This window comes from Lodderomyces elongisporus, chromosome 8 (genome assembly GCF_030384665.1).
Source record: "Lodderomyces elongisporus chromosome 8, complete sequence".
NCBI classification, from domain to species: Eukaryota; Fungi; Ascomycota; class Pichiomycetes; order Serinales; family Debaryomycetaceae; genus Lodderomyces; species Lodderomyces elongisporus.
Genome location: NC_083680.1, coordinates 350,576 through 374,477, shown reverse-complemented (window position 1 = coordinate 374,477; position 23,902 = coordinate 350,576). Strand labels below are relative to the sequence as shown.

Genomic DNA, 23,902 nt, shown 5'->3' with positions numbered 1-23,902 from the left:
GTAGATTCTCATTATGATGATGAAGATGATGATGATGGGAGACGGAAAAAGCAAATAAATGAATGGTAGCGATAAAGAGAGAGAGAAGTGAGAGAAGAGAGAGGAAAAGTTCTAGACTAGGAAAGTATTTAATATATACATGCTACCATATGTTGTTTGATGCTACGGAAATTAATACACCACATTCTTTACATATACGACTGTTACAAGTGGGCATAATCATCACCAATACCTTTTCTTTTTTTTTTCTTTTTTTTTTTCCCCGATAGTGTTAGAAGAAGACTAGAAGTGTAGTTGATTGTAACGATCTTTGTTCTTTTCAAATTGTGTCTCTAATATTTTAATAAGTATCTCATTTCCAAATTCTTTCTAATATCCTATCGTCGACAACATTAAGAACAGCATAGATCTAATTGCCATCTCTATGTTCCTATTCAATTGCATGACCATACACAGTAGAAATAACCCAAAAAGATATATTCTTCTTTTCTTACTTCCTTTAATTACCCTTTTCCCCTTCCCCCTTCCCCCTTCCCCCCTCCTTCTTGTTTAACATGCTTCAACGGTCAAGTTATTAAATGTATAATAAAATTCATATATTCTTTTGGTCTCTCAAACATAAAAAATTGGTAAATACTTTAAAATAATCACAAGAAAGATTGTGATCGAGATTGAGATATAAAAGGAAAGCAAGTATTAGAGTTCTAGAGATATCAAATCACCACCACTACTACTACTGCTGCTTTGATGAAAAAAAAAAATACGACGCCAAAACCTACATCTCTTCCTTGAATCATATTTTTTACTCTTCTCCATCATAAACAGAGTAATTAAACAATATTCTCTTCACACAACTTATCATTAAATATTCATCTTTTTTTTTTCTTTCGTTCTTTATTTCATTTAAAATACATCGATCTAAATTCTACTCAAAAGGATATCGACTAAAAAAAAAAAAGTAACTCTCTCGCAAATGATAATATTTAAAATCTATTTGATCTAAAGCATCAATTTGCAAACACTCTTCATAACCATTAACGAGCTTATTGTTTTGGAGCATCCTTGAAAGAAATGGCAGCTTCTTCACCCATAGCAGAGATGATGGAGATGATCAAGTCTTTACCTTCATCGAATTCGCTTTGGATCTTGTCACCCAATTCTCCATCTGGAACTTTGACATCATCCTTGGTGTCACCATCTGGGGTCATCAATGACAAGAAACCGTCATCAATGTCCAACAATTGGAATTCTTGTCTTCTGACGTTTGGGACTTCCATATTGTGGGTGGATGGAGACAAATCCTCCAATTTCTTACCAGTGAAGATATCAATGGCAACCAAGTGGACCTTGGCGTGACCGTGCTTACCGGTCTTGGAGGTGGACATGTCAACAATCTTACATGGTCTACCCTTGATGACAACGTGACCGTTCTTTCTCAAAGCAGAACATTGCATTGGGAAGGTCAAAGCAGCACCGGCATCGGCGGTCTCGAAAGTGTGCTAAAGAAAAAGGAAAATTAATTGTTAGTATCAACTATTTGTATTTTTTTTTCTATTGATGAGTCTCTGATGGATAATGTATAGGCATATGAAAGTATTGATATAGTGATTGATGAAATTATGAATTTGATGTGTGCGTATGTATATATGTATATATATATGTGTGTGTGTGTTGATTTGCTATTGTAGGATGGAAAAAAACAAGAAACAAGAAACAAGAAACAAGAAAAAGCCGTGTCTTTGAACCATTGACTAGTGCGATGACCTATAAGCTATAACAGCCACCTGCAACGTCATCCTTAAGAATAGAATGGTTGGACCCATTCTTTGGATTGATTCAAGCCTGGTTGATCTTGTGAATCCACCTCATCAACTTTTGGAAATGGATTTCAGATCTAAGCTGCATAGTTATTCTCTGTATGCTTGGTAGCAAGCATGTAAAAATATATAAATATAATAGGGGGGAAAAGAAAAACAATAATCAATCCATCAAATCAAATCATAACGGTTCATAGCCAATAGCTTCCATTCTCTGACTCTCTCTCTCAATACTGCTGAATAAACATACTTCTTCTTCAGCCATTGTGTAGGATATAATTTGGTTTATAGTTGGAGAAAGAGTATTCGAAAAGAGAAGAAAGTGAAAAAAAAAAAAAATTCGTTGAAAAAAAGAAAAAAAGTTGAGAATTTAGAAAATTTCTTCCTCTCTCTCTGTCTGTCTCTTCGCATTCGCACTCACGAACTCGCACTCACAAAACTCGCCCTCACATAAATTTTTCTTTCTTTCTTTCTTTCTTTCTGTTTTTTTTTTTTTTGCTTTGCTTTGCTTTGACGCTTTGCCCTTTTTGTCGCAAACTTACGCTCACTACTATTGTCGCGCCCACTTTGGTCTTCTCGCTGGCACACACACACACACACACTCCTTGTTACACACCCCTTTGCCACAACTCATTTTTTTTCAGTTAATTATTTTTGTTTTCTTTAAGGAAATAAATCAAAGATTCACTACATCTGCATCTCTTTTATCAAATTCTTTTTATATTATCTTACTTATTTACTCTAACTATCTTTTTCTATCCATCTCCTTTGTTACTTTTATTAAGCAAAACAAAGATCTAGACGTATGATAATTTCAATATAAAAAGAAAAGAATAAAATAAAACAAGATAGAGGTCGTGTGCTGCTGCACCAAAAATGAAATTACATCCTAAAATTTATTGATTACAATTACACATTCACACGACTTTTCATTGGTAACATAGCTCTTAACAATAACAACACAAAAAAAATTATAGTAAGAGGAAACAACCAAATAAACATTGTGTGTGTATATGTATGAGTGTGACAGTGTGAGTGAGTGTTTGAATACACATGTGCTTACATTGCAATTCTTGCTTAAGTTGAGTAAGTTATAGATAATAACTACTTTCAATACGATTCTCGCTCTCTAGTATAACAATACTGAATTCTGATAATAATACACAAGGTTAAATATACGTTATAGACCTTAATTACATGTTTAAACTTCCATTTAAATTTACACTTGAATTCAAATTTTGGAAAAAAAAAGAAACAACAAAACACAACAACAACAACAAAACATTGGTGTAGGGAACGATGCTTGTATTTCATGAATAGAAGTTCCATGAGATGTTCTTTTTTTTGGTAGCTGGCTTAGACAAATCAGCCAAAGGTTGAAAATTGGTATCAAAAACAATCCAATGAATTTGGAACAATCTCCATTAACATCTTAACTGCAATGATCAAGTCGAATGAAGAACAATAAATGTACTCACAGAGTCTGTAAAGTCCCCTCGGTCTCTTCAACAATTTCCTCAACTCCTGTTCCAGCTCCTGTACCCACACCCGCGGTCTTGTCCTCTTCAATGGGTTGCAAATTGTTATTCGATCTGCTCGTTTCATTATTAGTGCCATTCTTCCCTTCTTCTTCTTCTTTTTCCTTTTCTTCTTCTTTTTCTTCCTTTTCTTCCTTTTCTTCGTTTTCTACTTCTTCTTTTTCTATTAATTCCTTATTGGCATTATCTACTTCCTCTTTAATCGCTGCGTCATCCTTTGTAGATTGTTTTTCAATTGCAGTTGTAGCAGCATCCTTCAAACTTTCTTCTTTGCCCTCCACCTCACCTTTACCGGCTGTTTGTTCATCTAAATCCTCCTCTTTCACCTTGACTACCGAGTCAACCACAGCATCAACGGCAGAATCAACGGCAGCTTCATCGCCAAATTTATTCTCCAATTCCTGTATACTTTGCTCCATTCCACTTACCTCGGACTCATCAGGACCATGAACACCATTCTTAATCACCAGCAAATGCGACTTTTCACCATTATTATTCGTATCATTGCTGCTTTGCTCTTGATTACTGTCTTTACTCAGGGTGGCTTTTTCTTGTTCTAGTCGTTTTTCATAATTGATCTCCTCAATCATGCCATGCCATTGGTCAAGTAACTCTTTGCTCCTTTCATGCAATTGGAAATTCTTGGCATACTCCAACTCGGGATCCTTAATAATACATTTCAACACCTTATGGATCTTGCTCCTCTTCAAAAGATCCTTGGTCATAGGAAAATCACTTAAACGGTACAATATCAACCTGGCAACTGATAGTTCGTCTGCCGAAGGTGGGTTGGGGATGATTTTACCATCAGAATCTTTTTCCTGGTGTCTTTGAATCAATGATTTTTGAAGTTTATATCGACAAAGATGTAATTGTTGGTATCTCTCAGCTTCTGATGTGGGGTGCTTACTATTTTTCGTAGTAGAAGATGAGGATGAAACTGAGGATGAATTGATGGATGTCGTTCCAGCTCCACTAGCATCATTGGCAATGGCGCCCTTTCCCTTAGCAATGGATACCTCTTCTTCGCCACTACTATCGGCTCTGGATTTTTTCATAATCTGGCCTTCCGGGGTCAGTTCCACTTTACGTTTTATACCATTGGATGGTGGAGGAGTTTTGGCGGTTGCCGCAGCTGCACCAGCACTAGCACCAGCACCAGCACCAGTAGCTGTAGCTGTCTGTTTGCTTTTCTTTGCAGTACTAGCCAGCAATTGTCTAGACTCCCGCCGCTGTCTTCGTGAATCTCGCGATGAGGCGAGTTCCTCGCTGGTATCTTCGACATCCCCGTATTCTGCTTCATCCTCGATTTCTTTCCCATTAGAAGGCTTCTTAACCCTCATACCTTTTCCTTTAGTCTTGGGTTTTACTTCATGGTCCGATGGTGACTCGACGTCCAATTTTGAAACTTGTTTCACATCTGCGGCATAATCTTTTAAACCATACTCTTCTTGCTTTGGTTCCTCTTTTTCTTCCTTGTCATCGACTACGTCGTCTGCTTCTTCCTCTTCTTCTTCTACTTCTTCTTCTTCTTCTTCAATTTCATCGTCTCGGAATATTTCTATAAAAGTGTCAAAGTCCAATCCGGAAGAGGCAGCATATGCATCTTGAATACTCGATCCTTTTCTATTGGGTATGCTTCTCCGCTGTCTCAAAAATTTCAAATTTTTCATATTCTTTCTAATCTTGGGGTCAATCTTGGCTACTTCTTTATCAATTTGCTCCTGTGACAAGAGCTTTATGTTTTTCTCTGTCATCCAGTAAAAGTCTCCATCTGGAATAAACATCACACAATATGCACTTTTATTTTTCCTTGCCTTAAAAACTGATTTTGGTATGGCTTCCTCGGGTGTGATGAATGATGGCCAAGCAGGATATCCTGACATCTTGCTCAACACCAATTGTTTTGGCTTGTAGCCTTTGTTATTTGATGGCATGTCTGATTTCTGCAGAATTAATTTGGAGAGCCGGAAAGTTTAGCTTAGGAATAATAATAATGATAATAAAAAAAAGAAAACAAGGCTTGATGGTACTATTCTCTTACCAGTTTGAAATAAAGATAAAAACAAAGCCTGATTATTGAGGAATGGGATTTGTATTAAAGCTCCAAACGACTTATCTTTTGTCCCTTTTTATACGAAAAGTAGTAATAAAAAAAACAATAGTTGTTAATTGATTAGCAAACTAGATTGCGCTCAGTAATGTTGTCAGCTGTCTTCCAGTAGCTTTCGGTTTGGTTGGTAATTGAAACTATTTGTATGTTTATTTATAAATATATTTATTTATTTATATGTGTATCTGATTAATTGAGTGCTGTATCTTGATACAAAAGAAAGATAAGAAGAAAAGAAGGAGAAAGGTGTTGGTTACAAGTTTTAAAGGTTTAAATATTTTGAGTGAGGTTTCACAGATTGAGGGTGTTCATGGCGAACATTTGAATATATTACTTTATTTTTTATTTTTTATTTTTTTATTTTAATTTTTAATTTTAATTTTTAATTGTTTTTTATTTTAATTTTAAATTTATTTAATGTTTGTCTCTTTCGTTTACTTTATTTCTCTGTTGACATTGTTATTGTTCCTGTTTTACCAATTTCATCCACGGAGTAGCAAAATAACTGGGATTGAAGAAGAGTGAAACTAGTATCGATATATTTATGATCAGGCTATACACAACATTTTTTTCTGTAGAAGAACGAAAAATTTTAAAAAGAAAATCAAAAAAAGAAACCAAAAAAAAAATGAATAAAAGATAACTTAATTTGTCCAAGATCTTCTTCTGAAGATTTGCTTCCTCTTACGTGATTTATTCAACATATGCTCGAGGAGAAGGAGGCAAAAGAAGTCGGAGTAATGGCGCGGGGGGAGAAGGAGGGGGAGGGTTGGGGTAAGAGAGAGGGTGGATTATAAGTTAAGGGGAAGAAGAGCCGTGAAGTATGAATATTCGAGATGTTCTTTTAGCCAATAACTCGAGAACATCGTTGGTAGCGTATATATTGAATACTGTTCGTATTCAGTTCCCATTTATTCAGTAAAGAATAGCAATCTCTGAATAAAAACATTTTTAGAACAGTATTTAGTTCAATCTTAAGTAGTACTACTGCTAGTGCTCTCAAATCTTATGATATACTAGCCTTATAGAATGGTATGGTACTCAGATTGCAGAAAGCTGGACTTTGCTACTCATTTAAGTTTTGGCTTATTTTTGGGTGTGATGTCTCTATATTCTTCGTATAAGTTCTTCACATTTGTTTCCCACCACATCCTTTAGACACTTCCAAGCTATAACTCTAGCCTAGCCTAGCCTAGCCTAGCTTTTGATTTTAGTCTAACTTCCTCTTACTAGTATCCAACTATTCTCTGGATCGTGTTTAAAATATTGGTTTCTCATTTTTGCAGATACCTGTAATTATATACGTGTATATATATTACTGCCCCTAAAGGTTCACAGAATTGACGAAACTCTTTCGCATTTTCCTTTCTTTCTTTCTTTTATATTTTTTTTTTGGTTGTTTCGTTCTTTCTTTCCTTTTCCCTTTTTCTTTTTTTTTTTTTTTTGCAAGCAAACAGTCCACTCTACAACCCTAGTTTTTGCACCCTAAATTGATAACAGAACTTTTAGCACCTAACCACCATTTTTTATAGCATTGTTCCCTATTTTTTTTCTAATACATTTTGATTTGGAATCATAAAAGATACACCATCATCACCTTGTATTAAGCGTAATATAATCAAATCAGTCATATCTATCAGAAGAGGGCGGCATATAGTCATTGTTCATTTAGACACACATACAGACATATTACACGCAAATACTTCAATAACCCTGCAAAACAAGAGTAATGGACCACACAAATGTACGCACTTTTAAAAGACCCAGAGATTATGAGATCCCTACAAGGGAACAACTAGCTGCCATATTCAATCCTCTGAAAAAGTACAAACCATCATTGGACCGGGGGAAACAAACAAGAAAAGACTCGGATGCTTTGAATAAAGGAGTGCAGTCACCACCACCTTCGCCTACTTTATCCTCTGGGCAAGCATCTAGCACACATCCAGCAACAACGACGACGACGTTGCAGAACAAATCTCCAAATACCGAAAATACGTTGGCAAGCTGGTTACTAAATTCTGCCCCGCCAGATATTGTGCCCATTGTACATCCACCTTCGTTTGTGCTGGATTTCTTTACTGATGTCACCACGGATTTGACAGATAGTAAAAGACTAAATCAAGTATGTGGTATCATATCCAAATTCCCACCTCCAATACCACCGCCAATCAATGGTAAAAAAACAAGTTTCCTATCTTCTTCTACTTCTTCTTCTTCTTCACAAGTCGCTTCTAATACACGATATAAATCGGTTAGTACAGAAGATAACAAGGCTGATGGTGTTCATATTAAAAAGGAAAAACAAACTAAAGCAAGAAAAGAATCAAGAGAAGAAAGTGTTGGTATAACCGATGATGACAAGGACGAGTATGGATACGAATATGAATATTATGACGATAACGATGACGGGGAAGGTGAGGCAGAACGAGAAGAAGAAAGAGAAGGGGCTGGAAAGTTTAAAATTGCCAAAGAAGGTGGAATTATGGTTCCATTCATCTATCCTCCGCCGCCTGTGGTTGACCTCGATGCTCTACCCTACTCTTTGGCGTCTTTTCAAAAGAAATTTCAAGATTCCTTGAACAAGCTTTCAACTAATCCAGAAACTGTTTCGCAATCCAAGGCTATGGCGGAAGATGCAGGAACTTTGGAGCATGATCGCAGCAATCACCAAGGCAAAAATAATTACAAACAACCTTCATTAACTATACCTTCTTACTCTACTCCTTCTCTAGCTCCAAATTCACCGACTCATGAAAAAACATCTAAAAGACGAGGGAAAAGACCGTTTATTGCACAAGATCCAGTATCACCTGAGTCCACTGCGACAATAGACAAAAGTGGGGTTTCAGAGATCAAACTGCATGAAAAAAGTATGGATGAAGCAACTTCAAAAGAGGCTCCGTTTTTACCTAGTGCTTCCCCACAAAATGAAGGCACACCTTTGCTTCTGTCTCAATTACCTTTGACAACACCAAACCGTGCTTTAAACCGTGCTTTGCATGCTGCAAAACCAGTATCGAATAAAATATAGGTTCAAGCTCCTCCATTACCTTTCCCACCGCCAAACTTTATGTCTTACCCATTAAATGCCGAGCGCGCTGGTTTAGTACCCGAGGATGTCTTTAAGGCGTTTATTGAAGCCAACCTGAAATTACCACGTACAGATATGGTTGTTGCTAGTGCAGCTGGTTCAATTGCCGATATGAGAGCACAATCGTTAAAGGAAGGGTTTGCCATTGAAGATCGAGACCATGCGCAAAAGCAGAGCAAAGAATGGGCAGATAGCAACGCTAGTAAAGAGCAACAAAAACTTGAAAATGGAATTGAAAACGAACAAGAAAAAGAAGAAGAACAAGAAGAAGAACAAGATGATGATGAGGATAATGATAACGAGGATAATGAAGAGGAAGAAGAGGACGATGATTATGATGAAGATGAAGATGGTGATGAGCAAGAAAATAATGACAAAACTAAAAATGAACAAAAATACAATGATAACCACCGAAAACAATATCGCGATCTTAGTCAGCTGGACTTTAGAAATCGAAATGACAAAAATAATGGCGATGGACATGAAGATGACGAAGAGACTTTGGAATATAAAAGATACTATGATGAAATTGATAACGAACTATACGATGATAAATACTGGGAAGAACTTATTAAACAGAAAGGCGAATTCAAACATGTTTTTGTTGACCCGCGATTTACACATGTTCAACCAAAGCTTAGTAGTGAAAAGCATATCAACAATGAACCTCTTGGAGCATCTAAGGGTAGAAGTCAACAATTCGATCGAAAAAAGTCAGAATTTGAAGATATTTATAGTTGTCAGTATTTGCCACGAAAGGAGATTACCTACAAACGGTCGAGTATGACGCCACAAACTTTACGCCAAGAATTGGCAGATAAAGAGGAGCAAAGGAAACAATACAAGCGTTGTTTAGACTGGTATGATCAGTATTTGGGTAAGGACAAAGACAATTTTTACCATGCCAAAAAGATGTCGTTGCTTCGAAGATTGCGCATCTTGAATGATTGCAAGATTCGATTTCAAAGTTGGTCAGGAGATGAGGATATACGTGACCCCGAGTTGGCTCAGTATATGGCGCAATGTGAAATTGAACGTGATTATGAGTTGACCAGGATTAAGTTATTTGAAAAATACGAAATGTTGAAAACATCGTTAACTTTTTACCAAGACTCGAATCATGTTTATAAGCATTTGAATGCAGTATTGATCAACAAGTTGGAAAAATTGAAAAACTTTTTTGAATATCAAAAAGAGTTATTTGAAGGATATTTAGCCAACGACAAATCAGATGTGTTTGCAATTGAAAGTAAAGAGTCTACAAGATTATTCAGCGGTATTGCCAGCAAGAACAATTTGGAGAACGATTTAGTAGAGAGTAAAGGTATACTGGGAAATTCACGGGAAGCCACATCTTTGCTCACTGCAAATGATCAACTTATGCAACTCTTGTCAAAAGCTCAAACTAATACGAAATTTCCTGTTGTTCATGATTTTATGCCACTTATTACTCAAAGGGAATTTGCAATAATCACGAGCGATATACCTAAAAAAGTCAAGAATGATCTCAAAATCAGTTCTTCGGCAAATGCTCACAATCCAGCTAATAACAAGAACAAGAACAAGAATAAGAATAGTTCCACAATGTCATTAACACCATCATCGGCGTCATTAAAACACAAGATCTTCAAAAACCCATTGTATGATCACGTTGCGGGTGCTTCCGGATCAGACACGAATGCAAGTGATACAAATACTGCTGGAAGTAGTGGTGCAACTGCTGGAATGTTGAGAAGTAACGCACCAGTGCAACCGCCAAAGAGGAGAGGTAGACGTGCTGCTGGTGCTGCTGGTTCAGGTGGTGCAATGTCATCTGCAAATGGAACCATAAGCGGGTCAGAAGGCGCATCGCCTCTACCTCCATTTCCGTACGATCTTAGTACCGCAAGTAATGGTTCGGTTACTTATGGGGGTGGTAATGGGGGAGACGGAAAGTATTCGGAAGCTGGATTGTTAGCGAAAATCACCAAGCATTTCTATGGGCCGCAAATGGCGAACAATGAAGAGTTGGTTGATGATTTAAAGATGATGGGTATAGAAACGAGATGGCCCGTGGGGAAATAGCTGGATAATTCCATGAGTCACTGTATAGCTTAACTAGAGTTTAAACAAGAACCAAAAGAGAGAAAAAAAAAATTTCGCAAGCCCGTGTAATTTAAGTATGACAATTCAGAGTATATCTAGTTTAGAGCTTGTTGCTTTTTCGTTTCCTTGTTTACACAAGTTTGGTAGAGGGGGCTTATGGCGGCGGTATAATAATTTAGAAAGAAGAATATATAAAACGAAACAATATGTATCGTGTTTCTACAAACTTTTTCTTTTTACATTTTATAAAGAAGTATTTGAATTCAAGAAAAAAAAGGAAGCAAGGTCTAGCTTCTTTTTTATTCACAAGTTTTGATTATATTATTCTTTAAAGTCTTTTGATGTGTTTTAATTTTTGTTTCCAAAAAAACGTTCAAATTTTAATTAAAAGTATACAACATAGATATTTATATATATAAAAAAAAAGTACAAAGTAGCAACAGTATAGTTCAACTAAAATAAAAAAATAACAAATAAAAGCTGGAAATGTCAAGCATGTCAAAGTTGGTATTACAAATTTCTCTCTCTTCCTCTCTTCCTCCTACCTCTCTTCTTTTCTCTTCCTTCTATCATCACAAAGCAAAGATATGGTCAATTCTATCAAAATTTGTGTATTAGATTTTTCTCCTGTGGCTCTTTTTTTTTCTCTTATTTCTTCTCTATAGTGGTAGTGGGGAACATGTAGGTAAAAAAAATAAGTTTGATGGTGGTAATGGTGGTAACAGTCGTTTGTCAAAAGTTTAGTAGAATAACACAATCGAATGAAGTGAAAAAATTATAGCAAGTGTAATCAAAAATAGTGATGGAAACAAAAAAGAAAAAAACAGAAACCAAAATGTGGAGAAAAAAACATGTCAAAAATTGTAAAGTTGCCAAACCTGTAGTAGACAGTTGTGATGATAAATCAGAGTCTCAAAAGCACAATATCTCGCATTCGTAGATGCAATTTATTCTTAAAAAAAAAAAAGTCCAGAAAAGTTTGAAAGAATATAAACCCTGGTTCAATTGTCCCATTCTCATTCAATCAATCCTTTTCTTTTTTTTTCTTTTTTTCTTTTTTTCCTTCAAAAAGCTCGGGAGCTTAATATTCTTCGAATTGAGAGTACAATGCAATCAAGACATTGACACCGCCCAATACATAGGGTAAAGAGCCCAATGTAGAAGCAAATGTGTGGTACAAGCCTAAGTGGACCAATAATCTGTTTTGCAACCCACTAAAGAAGTATTCTTGAGTGGACAAGTCGATCAAGGTAGATTGGCCAACCAAGTAGTAGGTCAACACTTTGACAATTGCAAAGATGAAAGGGTCAAAGGAGTAAACTCTGAACAAGTATTCATCTTCTTCGACTTCGATAACTCTGGAAGTGAAGTTGACGAAATAGGAAGTGATGGAAGGAACGACAATGGCAAACAAGATCCAAGTTATCCCCGTTGCAATTGCCTTGTATTGGAACAAGCTGGTGATTTCAATTGATGGGAAGGTTGACTCGGCCAAGTATGGAATGTTGTCGTGGAAGAATTGGTGGATAAATTTGTTTTTGTTTAATGGAACAACAGAAGTGAAGTTGTAGAGGTAGAACAAAAACTCCACTAAAATCTCGAGAAAGTTCAAAGTCACAGTTGAAGATAACTGGTCCCTCAATCTCTCTGTGGTGTCCAAATAGGTGATACCTACAGAATCGGTGAATTCGTAGAATTTGTCAATTGCAACTTCAGATTTGGCAAGGATAGGATCAATAATAGTTTCCTTCAAGTTCAAAGGTGGTGGAGCATTGTAATCCTTGTCGTCCTCTTCGTCATCCTCGTCCTCTTCTTCTTCTTCGTCATCCTCTTCTTCTTCTTCTTCTTCTTCTTCTTCTCCTTCTTCACCATTGTCGTTGTTGTTTTCTTCCTTTACATCGGCAACAGCTTCCTCAACAACAGTGACTTCTTCCTCGTCAGCTTCATTAGCACCAATCTCTTCCAAGATCTTATTCACCAATGGGATTTGGTCTGGGTTTTTTGCGACAAAATTGTCCAATTTCTCAACCATGATTTTCTTGGTATCTTTGGAAACAGTGTGTACTCCAATCTTTTTCAAGAGGCTGCTTAAATCTGCCTTTCTGTAACCGGAAAAACTCGACATTTTGGATTTCGTTTGAATAACTTTTGTTTGGGGGAGGTGGGGAGTGGTGAGAAAATGAGTAGAACAATTTTTTTTTTTTTTTGCTTTTGTTTCTGTTGTTTGTTTATTTTTGCTTTGCTTTGCTTCTTCGAGACTTTATCAAGGTGCAATTGCTATCGGTTTATCCGTTTGTGCTTTTTAGTTGCTGCGTGTGACGGAATGGGTAGAGTCCTTTTAGCGACAGATATCAATTGACAAGTTAAAAATGTACTTATAAATCGAGAATCAATGATGAAAGTAATAAAAGAAGAAGAATAATAAAACAGCGGTATTGTTTTTAGGTATCTTTTGTTAAGAGTGAACTCCAAAAACAAAAAAATGTGTATAATTATTTATATCAAAAAGTGGTTTCTAAAGTATGGGAGAGATGGTGGGTGTGTTTGGTTTTCGCTCTTTTTTTTTTGTTTGTTTGTGATTGCGAGAGAATCGAAGCGAAGTTTTGGGTTTTTTTTTTTGGCTTTTCTCTCTCTCTCTTTTTCTTAATGTTATTTTCTTTGTGTTCTTTTTTTTATTTATTTATTTTTTTTATTTATTTTGGAGCGTTCACCGTCGTGGATTTGTTTTGGTTTTGCAATTGGAGGTTTTTTTTTTTTTGCCTTTTTTGTCTTTTTTGCTTTTTTTGAGAGTTAGTGATATTGTTGTTGTTGTTGTTGTTGTTTTCTGGTTTATGCTTAGTACTATGATTGCTTCTGATACTATTCCTTCTTTCTTCTATCTTCTACTTTCATTCCTTCTTTTTTGTTTTTTTTTGATTTTTGCATTAGGATTAATGTTGAGGTGGGCACAAATTTTACTGTGTTGACATATACAAAAAGAATTTGGGCAAGGTTGGTCTTGGTGCTGAATTAGTCGTTTCTTGGATTTTAAAGTATATGTATCTACATTGCTTTATCTGTGAGTGTCAAAGTGTTTGTATTTTTACTTGAATTTAAAGAATTGATGTATCTTTACAAGAGTAAACTCAATTTACGGTGAAGCTGCTGGTCTGTAATCTCTCTCGTTTTTTTTTTTTAATTTCCTACGTTGCCAGCTTTGCTGATGATGGTATTTTATTTTGCACCAAACTCTATAAAAATTATACCCAAAAAATGAGATGAAGAAAAAAAAACAGGTCAACAGTATTCTTTATCTTTCTGTTTCTTTCCTACAAACTTTACTTTTGATATTTGCTAGTCAATGGCATGTGGGAAAATTTTTAACCATAGTGTAATTTCTTGTTCCAAATTTTTCCTTTCCAGTTTTGCAACTTTTTTGTATTGAAAACGAGAGAAATTGTTAAATAAAAAAAAAAACCACTATGGAAAAACCAGGAGTACTAGATTTGTAAACTTTCCTATAAAGAAGCAGGGAAATAAAAAAAAAGAAAGAAAAAAGATCAACATTTTTCAACAAGCAACGTTACTTCAAAACAGTGCTTCGATTAGAGTATTACAATCAATAGTCGTGGTAGAGTAGAAAGAAATGTAGAGACCCAAACCTCATCAACGCGAAAGTTGGTTTTCTTTCAAAAGTATTTGTGCGATTAGTGGAATGGTGGGGAGGGGGGGTCTGTGTGTGTCTGTCTCTACCTTGTCCCCCCCCGCCCCCACTTAAAACTGAGCTACCGAATGATGGTCATTCTGGAAATTCTCTTTTCACCTGTTAATGTTTTGAAGTACAACGTATTTGGTATAAATAAAACACATAAAAGAAAGAAACAAGATGAAAAACAGCAAGCTTTACATAAACGTGGCTCAATTTGTTTCTACATGGGATTGTTGTTGGGGAAAAACAACATTTGGCCAATACAATTTACCAAAAACAAACAAAAGAAAAAAAAAAAAATATAAATGGAAAACATAAATTAAGATGTCATTTGTTGTTTACATTTTTCATATTCTTGGTATCTGTCACAAAAACAACAATATTTGGTTTCCGAGATCACGTGAAAAACATGAGACCCAAGAACAACAACAACTACAAGAACAATAACTACAAGAACAATAACTACAACAGCAACTTTGTTGTTGTTGTTCACAAACTCTAAATACTTTTGAAGTGATCCGCGTTCAATCTATGCAAATACTGTCACCATCCATAACTAATCTGGCCCTGTACTCCCTTAAATTTATATCTCTCCCCTCCGCTATCTCAAAATCAACCCGCTTCCTGCGTCTTGCTTTCGCCATGATGCCTCCTACTACCAAATGCTGTAGTACAATAACATTCATCTTTCACAGCCCCTCAAGGACTCAACTGTTTGTTTGTTTGTGTGTTTGACTTTTTATTTATTCTTCTCACTTCTGATTTCTCCATTTTTAAGTTGAATTATTGCATGGTGTAGTAACTTTCACTAAGCGAAAACGATATAAAATTAAGCTAATTTGTTGAGGATAAGTACAAAATTGTTACATATCACTCATACAATTGAGGTGAGGCACAACACAGGTTTTGAGTCTCTAGGTAGACTCCTCTTTATTTTTTTTGATTAGTGATAAAAGTCTAGCTGATGGTGGGGGGGGGGGGGGTGGGAAGGGGTTTATAGGAAGAGGTAATAAATGAAGGGTTTCGCAACTGAAACAATTGGAGACTGCGCAAAAAAACAGAAAGTAAATACAACAACAAAAACAATTATAAGTAAATAAATAAAATATAATAAAATAAAACAAGATCAAAAAAAAAGAAAAGAAGAAGAAGAAGAAGAAGAACAGGAAGAAGAAGAAGAAGAAGAAGAAGAACAAGAATTAGAACTCGAAGATAAAAAGAGTGTATAAGAGAAAAGCAATCTAATCTCAGGAATTGATCACGATAAGCGAAACAAATACATCATTACCATACGAACGTTAAAAACTTTTATGATTGTAAAGCATCAAGATTGATATAATTAGAAAGTCAAATATCTACTTAAATATACAAAGTACAAAGTTACAGCTAGGGGCATGGGCCGACCGATTCTACCATGCCCACACCGGCTTCTACTACACCATTTACAAACAAGGATTGTGCTAACAACGTCAACAACATCAGCAAAGTCCATAATCACATTACCACCAAGTCGTCATTTCACAACCATTCCCAAAAAATTGGGTGCACCCGCTGTGGTCAAGACACAAGTGCTGTTGCAAAAGCCGTTGCAAAAGCCGTTGCAAAAGCTGTTGCAAAAGCTGCTGCTGCAACATCAACAACAACAATTTCCCAAGACCGCAAATGCTTCGGTATCACCATCGCCACTCGCTGAACAGCCAAGGATCAACCAAGTTGGCATCCAGTACTTATCGAAACAATTGCATCGAAAAATCTTTCCTGGAACTAGAACTGATGCATTTATCAAAAATAAACAAAAACAAGAGGTGCTTGAGATAGCACAACAACACTTGCAGGACAATGAATTGCTCGGGAAAAAGACACAAATAACCGACCCCATAACTATTGAGAATTTTCCTGATCTTGTAGGGAAATCACTTGATGAACATTTCTACAATTTGGGAACAATAGCCTCGGAGCCATATATGACTATGGCCAAGGAGTTTTTTGCACAACCATCACCACAACAAGAACAACAACAAGAACAACAACAAGAACAACAACAGTCCCAGCAGCAAGCACAAGAATCAAAAAATGGAATTCCTTCCATACCGCATCAAGACAAATGGGTTTTCCAACCTGGGTGGACGAAATACACTGAAAATGGAGAGCCAGAACAAGTGCCTTACCCATTAGAAGATGCATTGGTGTTTGATGTCGAGTGTTTATACAAAATCAACAACCATGCAGTGTTGGCAACTTGCGCTTCAGCCAAGGCATGGTATGGATGGGTTTCTCCTGCACTCTTACAAGTTTCTGAAAGGAAAAAGAAAATGGAAAAGAAAAAAAATAATAAACAAGTCGATTGGAACCATTTGATACCCATGAACTGCGAGAAACAAGACAAACTAATTATAGGGTACAATGTGAGCTACGATCGTGCAAGGATATTAGAAGAGTACAATATAAAGAAATCTAGGGCATTTTATCTCGATGGAATGGCCTTGCATGTTGCGATAAGTGGTATTTGTTCAAGACAACGGCCACAATGGCAAAAATATAATAAAGAGAAGAATAGAAATAAATATAATGGGCAATATGAGGACGAAGGTGGCGAGGAGGATGAAAGCCATCTTATGGATGACGATCCATTAAGGATCACGCCGGCTCAATTCGTCGAAGAGGATCCATGGTTACTTCGTGGAACACCAAACTCTTTGGCTAATGTGGCCAAATTTCATTGCAATATTGATATGCAAAAAGAAGATCGAGAATTGTTTTCATCCGAGGATCCGCAAGTGGTGGTTGACAACTTTAATATGTTGATGAATTATTGTGCTCACGATGTTGAAGCAACTTTTAAAGTGACGCAGAAACTTTTTGATGAGTTTCTCGAAAAAGTGCCACACCCAGTATCATTTGCCGCTTTAAAGCATTTGGGCAATTTAATTTTGCCAACTACAAAGAAATGGGTGAAATATATTGAATCTGCAGAGTCTTGTTACTCGGCTAATAGAGACGAAGTTCAAAATACATTGAAAAAATTGGCAGAGGATTTGGTAGTGTATATTAAACAAAACAAACCAGACTTGGAACCGGATCATGCAAACGACCCCTGGTTGAGCCAATTGGATTGGACATTGAAAAAGGCTCGATTGAAAAAAGACGGAACACCAGTCAAGAATAATGCGTACTTGACTGGATATCCGGAATGGTACAGGGAATTGTTCAAGTCCAGTTCCAAGACTGAAATGAATATTAGTTTGCGAACAAGAATAACACCATTGCTATTGAGATTAAAATGGGAAGGGTACCCATTATTCTGGGTCAAGTCGCAAGGCTGGTGCTTTAAAGTACCTTATAGTGAAGAACTCGTTGCTGAGTTGAAGGAGAAAAATTACGTTCAAGTCAGATTAACCGGAGACGAAATAGAATCGACGTATGATGCATTGAACCCAGCTGGTCAGTCATATGTATTGTTCAAAGTTCCTCATCCAGATGGTCCCACCCTCAGATGTACCTCTGTTCTTTCCAAACGGTTTTTGAGATTTTTCGACGAGGGTGTATTAACATCGCAGTATGACTATGCAGCAAAAATCCTCAAGCTCAATAACGAAGCTTCGTATTGGATGGGTAATAGACAACGGATCTCGGACCAATTTGTTGTGTTCAATGATGATGAGCGGAAAGCGAGGTTTTTTAAAACTAAAAAGGAAAACGCTGAACATCTGGATATGGGGATCATTTTGCCACGCTTGGCGTCTATGGGCACCATAACGCGTCGTGCAACTGAAAACACATGGCTTACAGCGTCAAATGCGAAAAAGAATAAAATTGGTTCTGAGTTGAAAACGTTGATTGAAGCACCAAAGGGTTATTGTTTTGTGGGGGCCGATGTTGACTCTGAAGAATTGTGGATTGCGTCGTTAGTAGGTGACTCAATATTTGGACTACACGGTGGTTCGGCATTGGGGTGGATGACGTTGGAAGGTGAAAAGTCACAAAAGACTGATTTGCATTCCAAAACAGCCAGTATTTTGGGTATATCTCGTAATGATGCTAAAGTTTTTAATTACGGAAGAATTTATGGTGCAGGTTTGAAATTTGCCACCACACTATTGAAGCAGTTTAACCCTAGTCTAAGTGAAAAAGAGGCAGAGGATACCGCAAAGAAGCTTTATGCCAGTACAAAGGGAAAGATACGAGGGTCCAAATCCGTAAAGAGCAATAAATTTTATTCTGGTGGTAGTGAATCTGTGATGTTTAATGCGTTGGAAGCTATTGCGCAACAACCCAAGCCTAGGACACCTGTGCTTGGTGCTCAAATTACTGAAGCATTGACAAAAAGGAATTTAAACAAGAATACATATATGACGTCACGAGTCAATTGGACGATTCAAAGTTCTGGAGTCGACTATTTACACCTACTTATTGTATCGATGGATTATCTTATTGAAAGATATGGTATAGATGCCAGATTAGCCATTACTGTGCATGATGAGTTGCGATATCTTGTTAAAGAGGAGGATAAATATATGGCTTCATTATTGCTCCAAGTTAGTAATGTTTGGACTCGTGGGATGTTTGCTTACAAAATGGGTCTTTATGAGTTGCCTCAATCGTGTGCATTTTTCTCAGAGGTTGAAGTAGATCATGTGCTACGTAAAGATCCCAAAGATGCTTGTATTACGCCCTCGCAACCAAAGCCCATTCCACCGGGGGAGCTGACAACAATTACAGAATTGCTCAAGTTGTGTTCCTTGCCTGTAAAGAGGAGGAGACAACCACTTGCTAAAGGTTATATTCCATCACATTCTACTATATCTACACTTGATCGAAGTTTGAATAGTCTAAGGCTTCAAACAAATGTGTTGAAGAAACGACGACGAGAAAAGGGGGAGGAGGAGCTTTAGAGGCTTCATAGACCTTTCTAGCTAAACCTTTTCGGTTTTCTTTATTTTATTTTATTTTGTTTTGTTTTCTTTATTTTTTTTTTTTTTCAAAACTTTGTTTTATTTCCTTTGGTTCATTCTTATGAACCCAAGTCCTCCCGTTTCGTCGTCGCTGCCTTATTCCTATTTTAAGATTTTATCTTCCGATTTCATTCGACTGGATCAAGCTGTTGATGTTTTAGGTTCCAAAAACTAGCGTGATGCGTTGGGATATATGTGATCATGCTGTTGAGATGGAATATCTATATATGTAATAATAACTAGAGTGATTGGTTGTTTGGTAGGTTAGTTAGATGGCTGATGTGGTGGGGGGGGGTTTCTCGGTTGATGATGATGGATGTTTACGAAAGAAAGTTTTGACAAAAAAGAAAAAAATAAAAAAATTGAACAGATTGAAAAGTACGTTAGAAAGTGTGTAAATAAAATATTGCATAAATATGTTAAAACAAATTTCCAAAACCAAAACGAAACAACTACACGAGATTATGATAAAACATCTTGTGGACTTTAATTTTATTTGGGGAAGGAATTGGGGGGGGGGGGGGGCAAGAGATGGCAAAGAAATCAATTATCAAACTACAATGTGGCTTAAGAGAGGTTGCTAAAAAAGCGATCGAGGACTGTAGAGATTATAATGCCCTACAGACACTGATTTTCTATCTTGGTTTGGTTTGTTTCTTGATGGCTTGTTTCTTTTTTTTTTTCTTCTTCTTTTTTTTTCTTCTTTTTTTTTTTTCATTTATTTCTATTTGGGCATTAAAACCGCGGAAAGTAGGAGTTAGAGTTTAAAGTTCCGTGCAGTAGTAGTAGTAATAGTATTGGAAGCAAAATTATATGGTTGAAGATATCGCAGACCAATCGTGAGGACTTTTATTTTGGAGGTTTTTATATATTTTTAGATACCTATTTCCGGAGATTACGATTCTTATTTAGTTTTCTGTTCTTTTTCTGTTCTTTTTTTATTTTTTTTTTTTTGGGGGGGGGGGGGGGGCAGGGAAGTCTCTGGTTTATTACTAAGTAGATTTGATTTTTCAACTTACAAAATTCCCATTCCTCAGTCTCTAGATTTCAACTATGGGTTTATTATATGGGTCATTAATAGTTTAATTTTAAGCCTTGACAGTTGGCGATACAAATATAATTATTTTGGTGTATTCTTTTCTTTCCACTCAGTTTCTCCTTCTCTAAGAATAGATAGAGGCTTTCTAAAATACTTGCAAAAATAATCGATTTAAAAGATTTACAGCTCTATTCATCTAAAACAATTTCTCAAATAAAGGAAAAAAAGGGTGGTGACGATAACGTCCTTTAATTCACCAAATAAAGCCGACGGAGATTGAACTGAAAAAAAAAACCAATTTTGTATGTATATATATATATATTTACATTTTATTGTAGAAACTTGGACTCAGAAACTTTGAGAAAGGAAACATTTTCGGCCGTGTTTGCAAAAAAAAAAATATTTTTTGATCTCTCTCTCTCTCTTTTTGTTCGTTTCTTTTTATAACCGACGGCATTTCTCTACGAAATATTTTTTTTTTTTTTCGATTTTTCAAATTTTTTCTTTAGCTCCGAATATTGGCACAAAGTTCGCTTCCCATCGGATCGATTTGTGCCAGTTTGTTTACTTTATTTGTTTATTTGTTTATTTGTGCCAGTTCTATATTTTATTTTACTTTATTTTATGGTATTTTTTCATTCGATTCCTAATTTTGCACTTCTGTGTTGATTATACTGACAGAGGAGGAAAGAAGAAATAGGAAAGAGGGGAGTGGGAGACGAAACTCTTAGCGGTTGGTAATTGACCCAAGTGGGAGGAGTTCATAATTTATAGGCGTGTGTGGAAACAAAGAGATATGCAAGTGGGGGTGGGGGGGGATGACGGCCGTACCAACCTCTTTGTTGATCTAGCTTTTACTATATTCCAATTGCAATGCCTTGCCTTTGTCTTGATTTGTGTTTAGTTGATTAGTTTTCTTTTCCTTTTTTTATTATTTTTTGTTTTTTAATTACTTCCACGGCAATACTTTACTGTGAAGCGGAATAAAATACATGACAGACACAATTGAAAAATCCCAGATTCCGATCTTACTTTGGATCACGACTTTTGCTGTTAGAGCTAGACCTTTGATATCTTGAGGGACATAAGATCTGACTCCATGGATGAAAAGACGTTGTTGAGAAATATTTTTATTTTTATTTTTCCAATTTTTATTTATTTTATTTTTTTTCAATTTAATTCCGTTGTAGCCGTTATCTTTCTCTCGGAACAAAAAAAAAAAAAAAGAAAAATATTTTCCAAAAAGTTTTTATTTTTAAGTGTCAACAAAAGATTTGATAGAGAACAAAATAGAATAGAATAATCACAAAGAGATAGAGAGGAAATAAGCACGGTTATATTCTTCACACTGTACATTCTGTTTGTGTGAGTGAGTGAGTGTGCTTTCTTTTTCTCTCTCTCTTTTTTTTTAGTGCTTTGTAGTTGAAGATTACCATAGTGTAGCACAAGTTTAGTTGGTGGCTTTGATGAAGATGAGTACGTGCATCTACTGAGAAATTTTTCAAACAACGAAGGAGAGGGGAGAGGGGAAAAGAAAAGAAAAGAAGAGGAAAGGTAAACCATACGTGCAATCGGAATAATTGCTTACTCATCGAGCCGTAGGACTTCTCATATTTCACTCAATTATGGTATCACTACAAAGAGAAGGAAGAAAGGTAAAAGTCAAAAGCCAAAAAGTAATACAAAAAGTAATACAAAGATGGAATACATATTATGTGTCGGTTCCGACTAGCATCAAAAGTTGTTTCCGACCAAAAAAAAAAAAAAGAAAACAAACTGAAAAGAAAAGTGACGATTGGTTTTGTCGTTCTCTATTAATTGTTGTTGTAGTGTTCAATAAAGCGGCTAATATTAGGGTATTAATGAGAGGGAACTAATATGTTCAGCACCAGTAAAAAATTTAGCAGACTCAGCAGGTTTAGTTCATCTGCATATGTTGCTTGGTGGAGGAAGAGAAAGAAGAGTGGAAGTGGAAGTGGTAACAGTATCTGTAGCAATAAGAGAAGAGCTATTATTGTTGTGTCTTTTTTTTTTTCCACTATGGTTGGTAATAACGAAAAGCAAAAAATAAAAAATTACCTCAAATTTTATTTTTTATTTTTTATTTTTTATTTTATTTATTTTTAAATTACAATTTATAAATTGTCGGGATAGGGCAAGTCCATGTACGCCGGTACACGACCTTTGTTTTTTCTCTTTGACAAATCGCACAAAACAGAGCAAAAAAATCGCTCATTTCCCAAGTTCCCACTACCACACGATGTGCACCCATTTGAATTTATTGGTTTGTTTTTTTTAATTGTTGTAGATTATGTACGTTAGGAAAACTTACATCAGGAACATTGAACTACTGGTAGTGGACGAAATTGAAACAGAGTGTGAGTATGAGTTAAAGTAATTGTTTCGGTGTGTGTATGGTTTTCCCTTTGTTTTGAATGGAAGCAGTGGGTCAAACAAAAAAATAAAATAAATTAAAATATAATAAAATTATTCCTGGTTGTATACAATTTTTTTTCTCTCTCACTCACTCTCTTTGTCTCGGTCACATAGACACTGTCTCCCTTCCTACACCCAGCATTGCTAATCCAGTATTTTATATATCGTTTCAAATCCTGTTTTTAAAATCCCTCCCATTTTTTTTCCCATTTCCTCTTCTTCTTCTTTTTCTTTTTTCCTTTTCTTCTTTTCCTCTTCTTCTTACCTTACCAAATTAAATCCATATTTCCCACCCCAAACCGCAAAAGATGTTCCCAGCAGGTGTTATTTTAGTCTTTTGTTTGCTTTTCGTTGCTTTCTTGATTGTCAGCGGTGTCTTTATCCAAAAGCACTTCAAGGCAAAGAAATCTAACCAAAGATTTTAAGCAAATGAGCCAATTATAAACAATACTAGAAGATGAAAACAGAATCCGAAGCAGAAACTACAGAATGAGAGACAACTGAATTTTCATTTATGTCTTTTTGGCAATAACACTCGTTGCCTAGTCCATATTTTTTTCCTATGGCGAATTTTGTTAGTTTTTGTTTTTGCTTTTGTTTTTGTTTTTGCTTTTGTTTTTGTTTTTGCTTTTGCTTTATTCTTATTTTTCATCCATTGATACGTTGTTGTGTTAATACCATCATCATTTTTTTTATTTATTCAATTACAATAATACCACTTGTTTATTAGGTGGTTCTTGTTTTGAGGACTCACCAAACTACTATTACTTTTTTTATATTTATACATATACATTTACACAGATATCATTATCAAACTTTTTTTTTTACTATAAAGAATCTACTATTATCGATCCATCGTTTAAATACTGATTGGGGAATCAGAAATATTCATTGAAAAAGACAACACTGGGATATTGGGAAATCATCAGGGAAATAACATTTAATTTTGGTCTGGGAAACTGAAATACCTTTTAAAATTTTTTTTTATCTATATATTTACACATTATTATATTCTTTTGGTTTTTGTTTCTACAAAGATTGAGAATTAACGCAAGGATAAAGGAGAGGAAAGAGGAAGAAGCTGTTGATGTTTCTAATTTTTTTTTGGAAAAATTGGGAATTGAATGGTTTTAGAGCATT

At 35.7% G+C, this 23,902-nt stretch overlaps 6 protein-coding genes across 6 annotated transcripts; 3 read left to right on the top strand and 3 right to left on the bottom strand. All coding sequences in view use genetic code 12, as the record gives it.

Moving 5' to 3' along the window:
- Nucleotides 1-1,043: 1,043 nt before the first annotated feature.
- On the bottom strand, nucleotides 1,044-2,012 carry ANB1 (translation initiation factor eIF5A; the record flags this gene model as incomplete). Its single annotated transcript, XM_001523886.2, has 3 exons — nucleotides 1,044-1,499; nucleotides 1,865-1,872; nucleotides 2,006-2,012. The coding sequence occupies 3 exons, from the start codon at nucleotides 2,010-2,012 to the stop codon at nucleotides 1,044-1,046; spliced, it is 471 nt and encodes a 156-aa protein (XP_001523936.2).
- A 1,279-nt stretch (nucleotides 2,013-3,291) lies between these two features.
- PVL30_005480 (uncharacterized protein) lies at nucleotides 3,292-5,292 on the bottom strand (the record flags this gene model as incomplete). The annotated part of the gene is made up of 1 exon (XM_001523885.2): nucleotides 3,292-5,292. One exon carries the CDS (start codon nucleotides 5,290-5,292, stop codon nucleotides 3,292-3,294), a length of 2,001 nt encoding a protein of 666 aa, XP_001523935.2.
- A 1,905-nt stretch (nucleotides 5,293-7,197) lies between these two features.
- Nucleotides 7,198-8,502, top strand: PVL30_005479 (uncharacterized protein; the record flags this gene model as incomplete). The annotated part of the gene is made up of 1 exon (XM_061119689.1): nucleotides 7,198-8,502. The coding sequence occupies one exon, from the start codon at nucleotides 7,198-7,200 to the stop codon at nucleotides 8,500-8,502; it is 1,305 nt and encodes a 434-aa protein (XP_060975672.1).
- A 39-nt stretch (nucleotides 8,503-8,541) lies between these two features.
- Nucleotides 8,542-10,626, top strand: PVL30_005478 (uncharacterized protein; the record flags this gene model as incomplete). Its single annotated transcript, XM_001523884.2, has 1 exon — nucleotides 8,542-10,626. The coding sequence occupies one exon, from the start codon at nucleotides 8,542-8,544 to the stop codon at nucleotides 10,624-10,626; it is 2,085 nt and encodes a 694-aa protein (XP_001523934.2).
- A 1,102-nt stretch (nucleotides 10,627-11,728) lies between these two features.
- Nucleotides 11,729-12,772, bottom strand: PVL30_005477 (uncharacterized protein; the record flags this gene model as incomplete). Its single annotated transcript, XM_001523883.1, has 1 exon — nucleotides 11,729-12,772. One exon carries the CDS (start codon nucleotides 12,770-12,772, stop codon nucleotides 11,729-11,731), a length of 1,044 nt encoding a protein of 347 aa, XP_001523933.1.
- A 2,957-nt stretch (nucleotides 12,773-15,729) lies between these two features.
- Nucleotides 15,730-19,227, top strand: MIP1 (DNA-directed DNA polymerase gamma mip1; the record flags this gene model as incomplete). Its single annotated transcript, XM_001523882.2, has 1 exon — nucleotides 15,730-19,227. The coding sequence occupies one exon, from the start codon at nucleotides 15,730-15,732 to the stop codon at nucleotides 19,225-19,227; it is 3,498 nt and encodes a 1,165-aa protein (XP_001523932.2).
- Nucleotides 19,228-23,902: the final 4,675 nt, after the last annotated feature.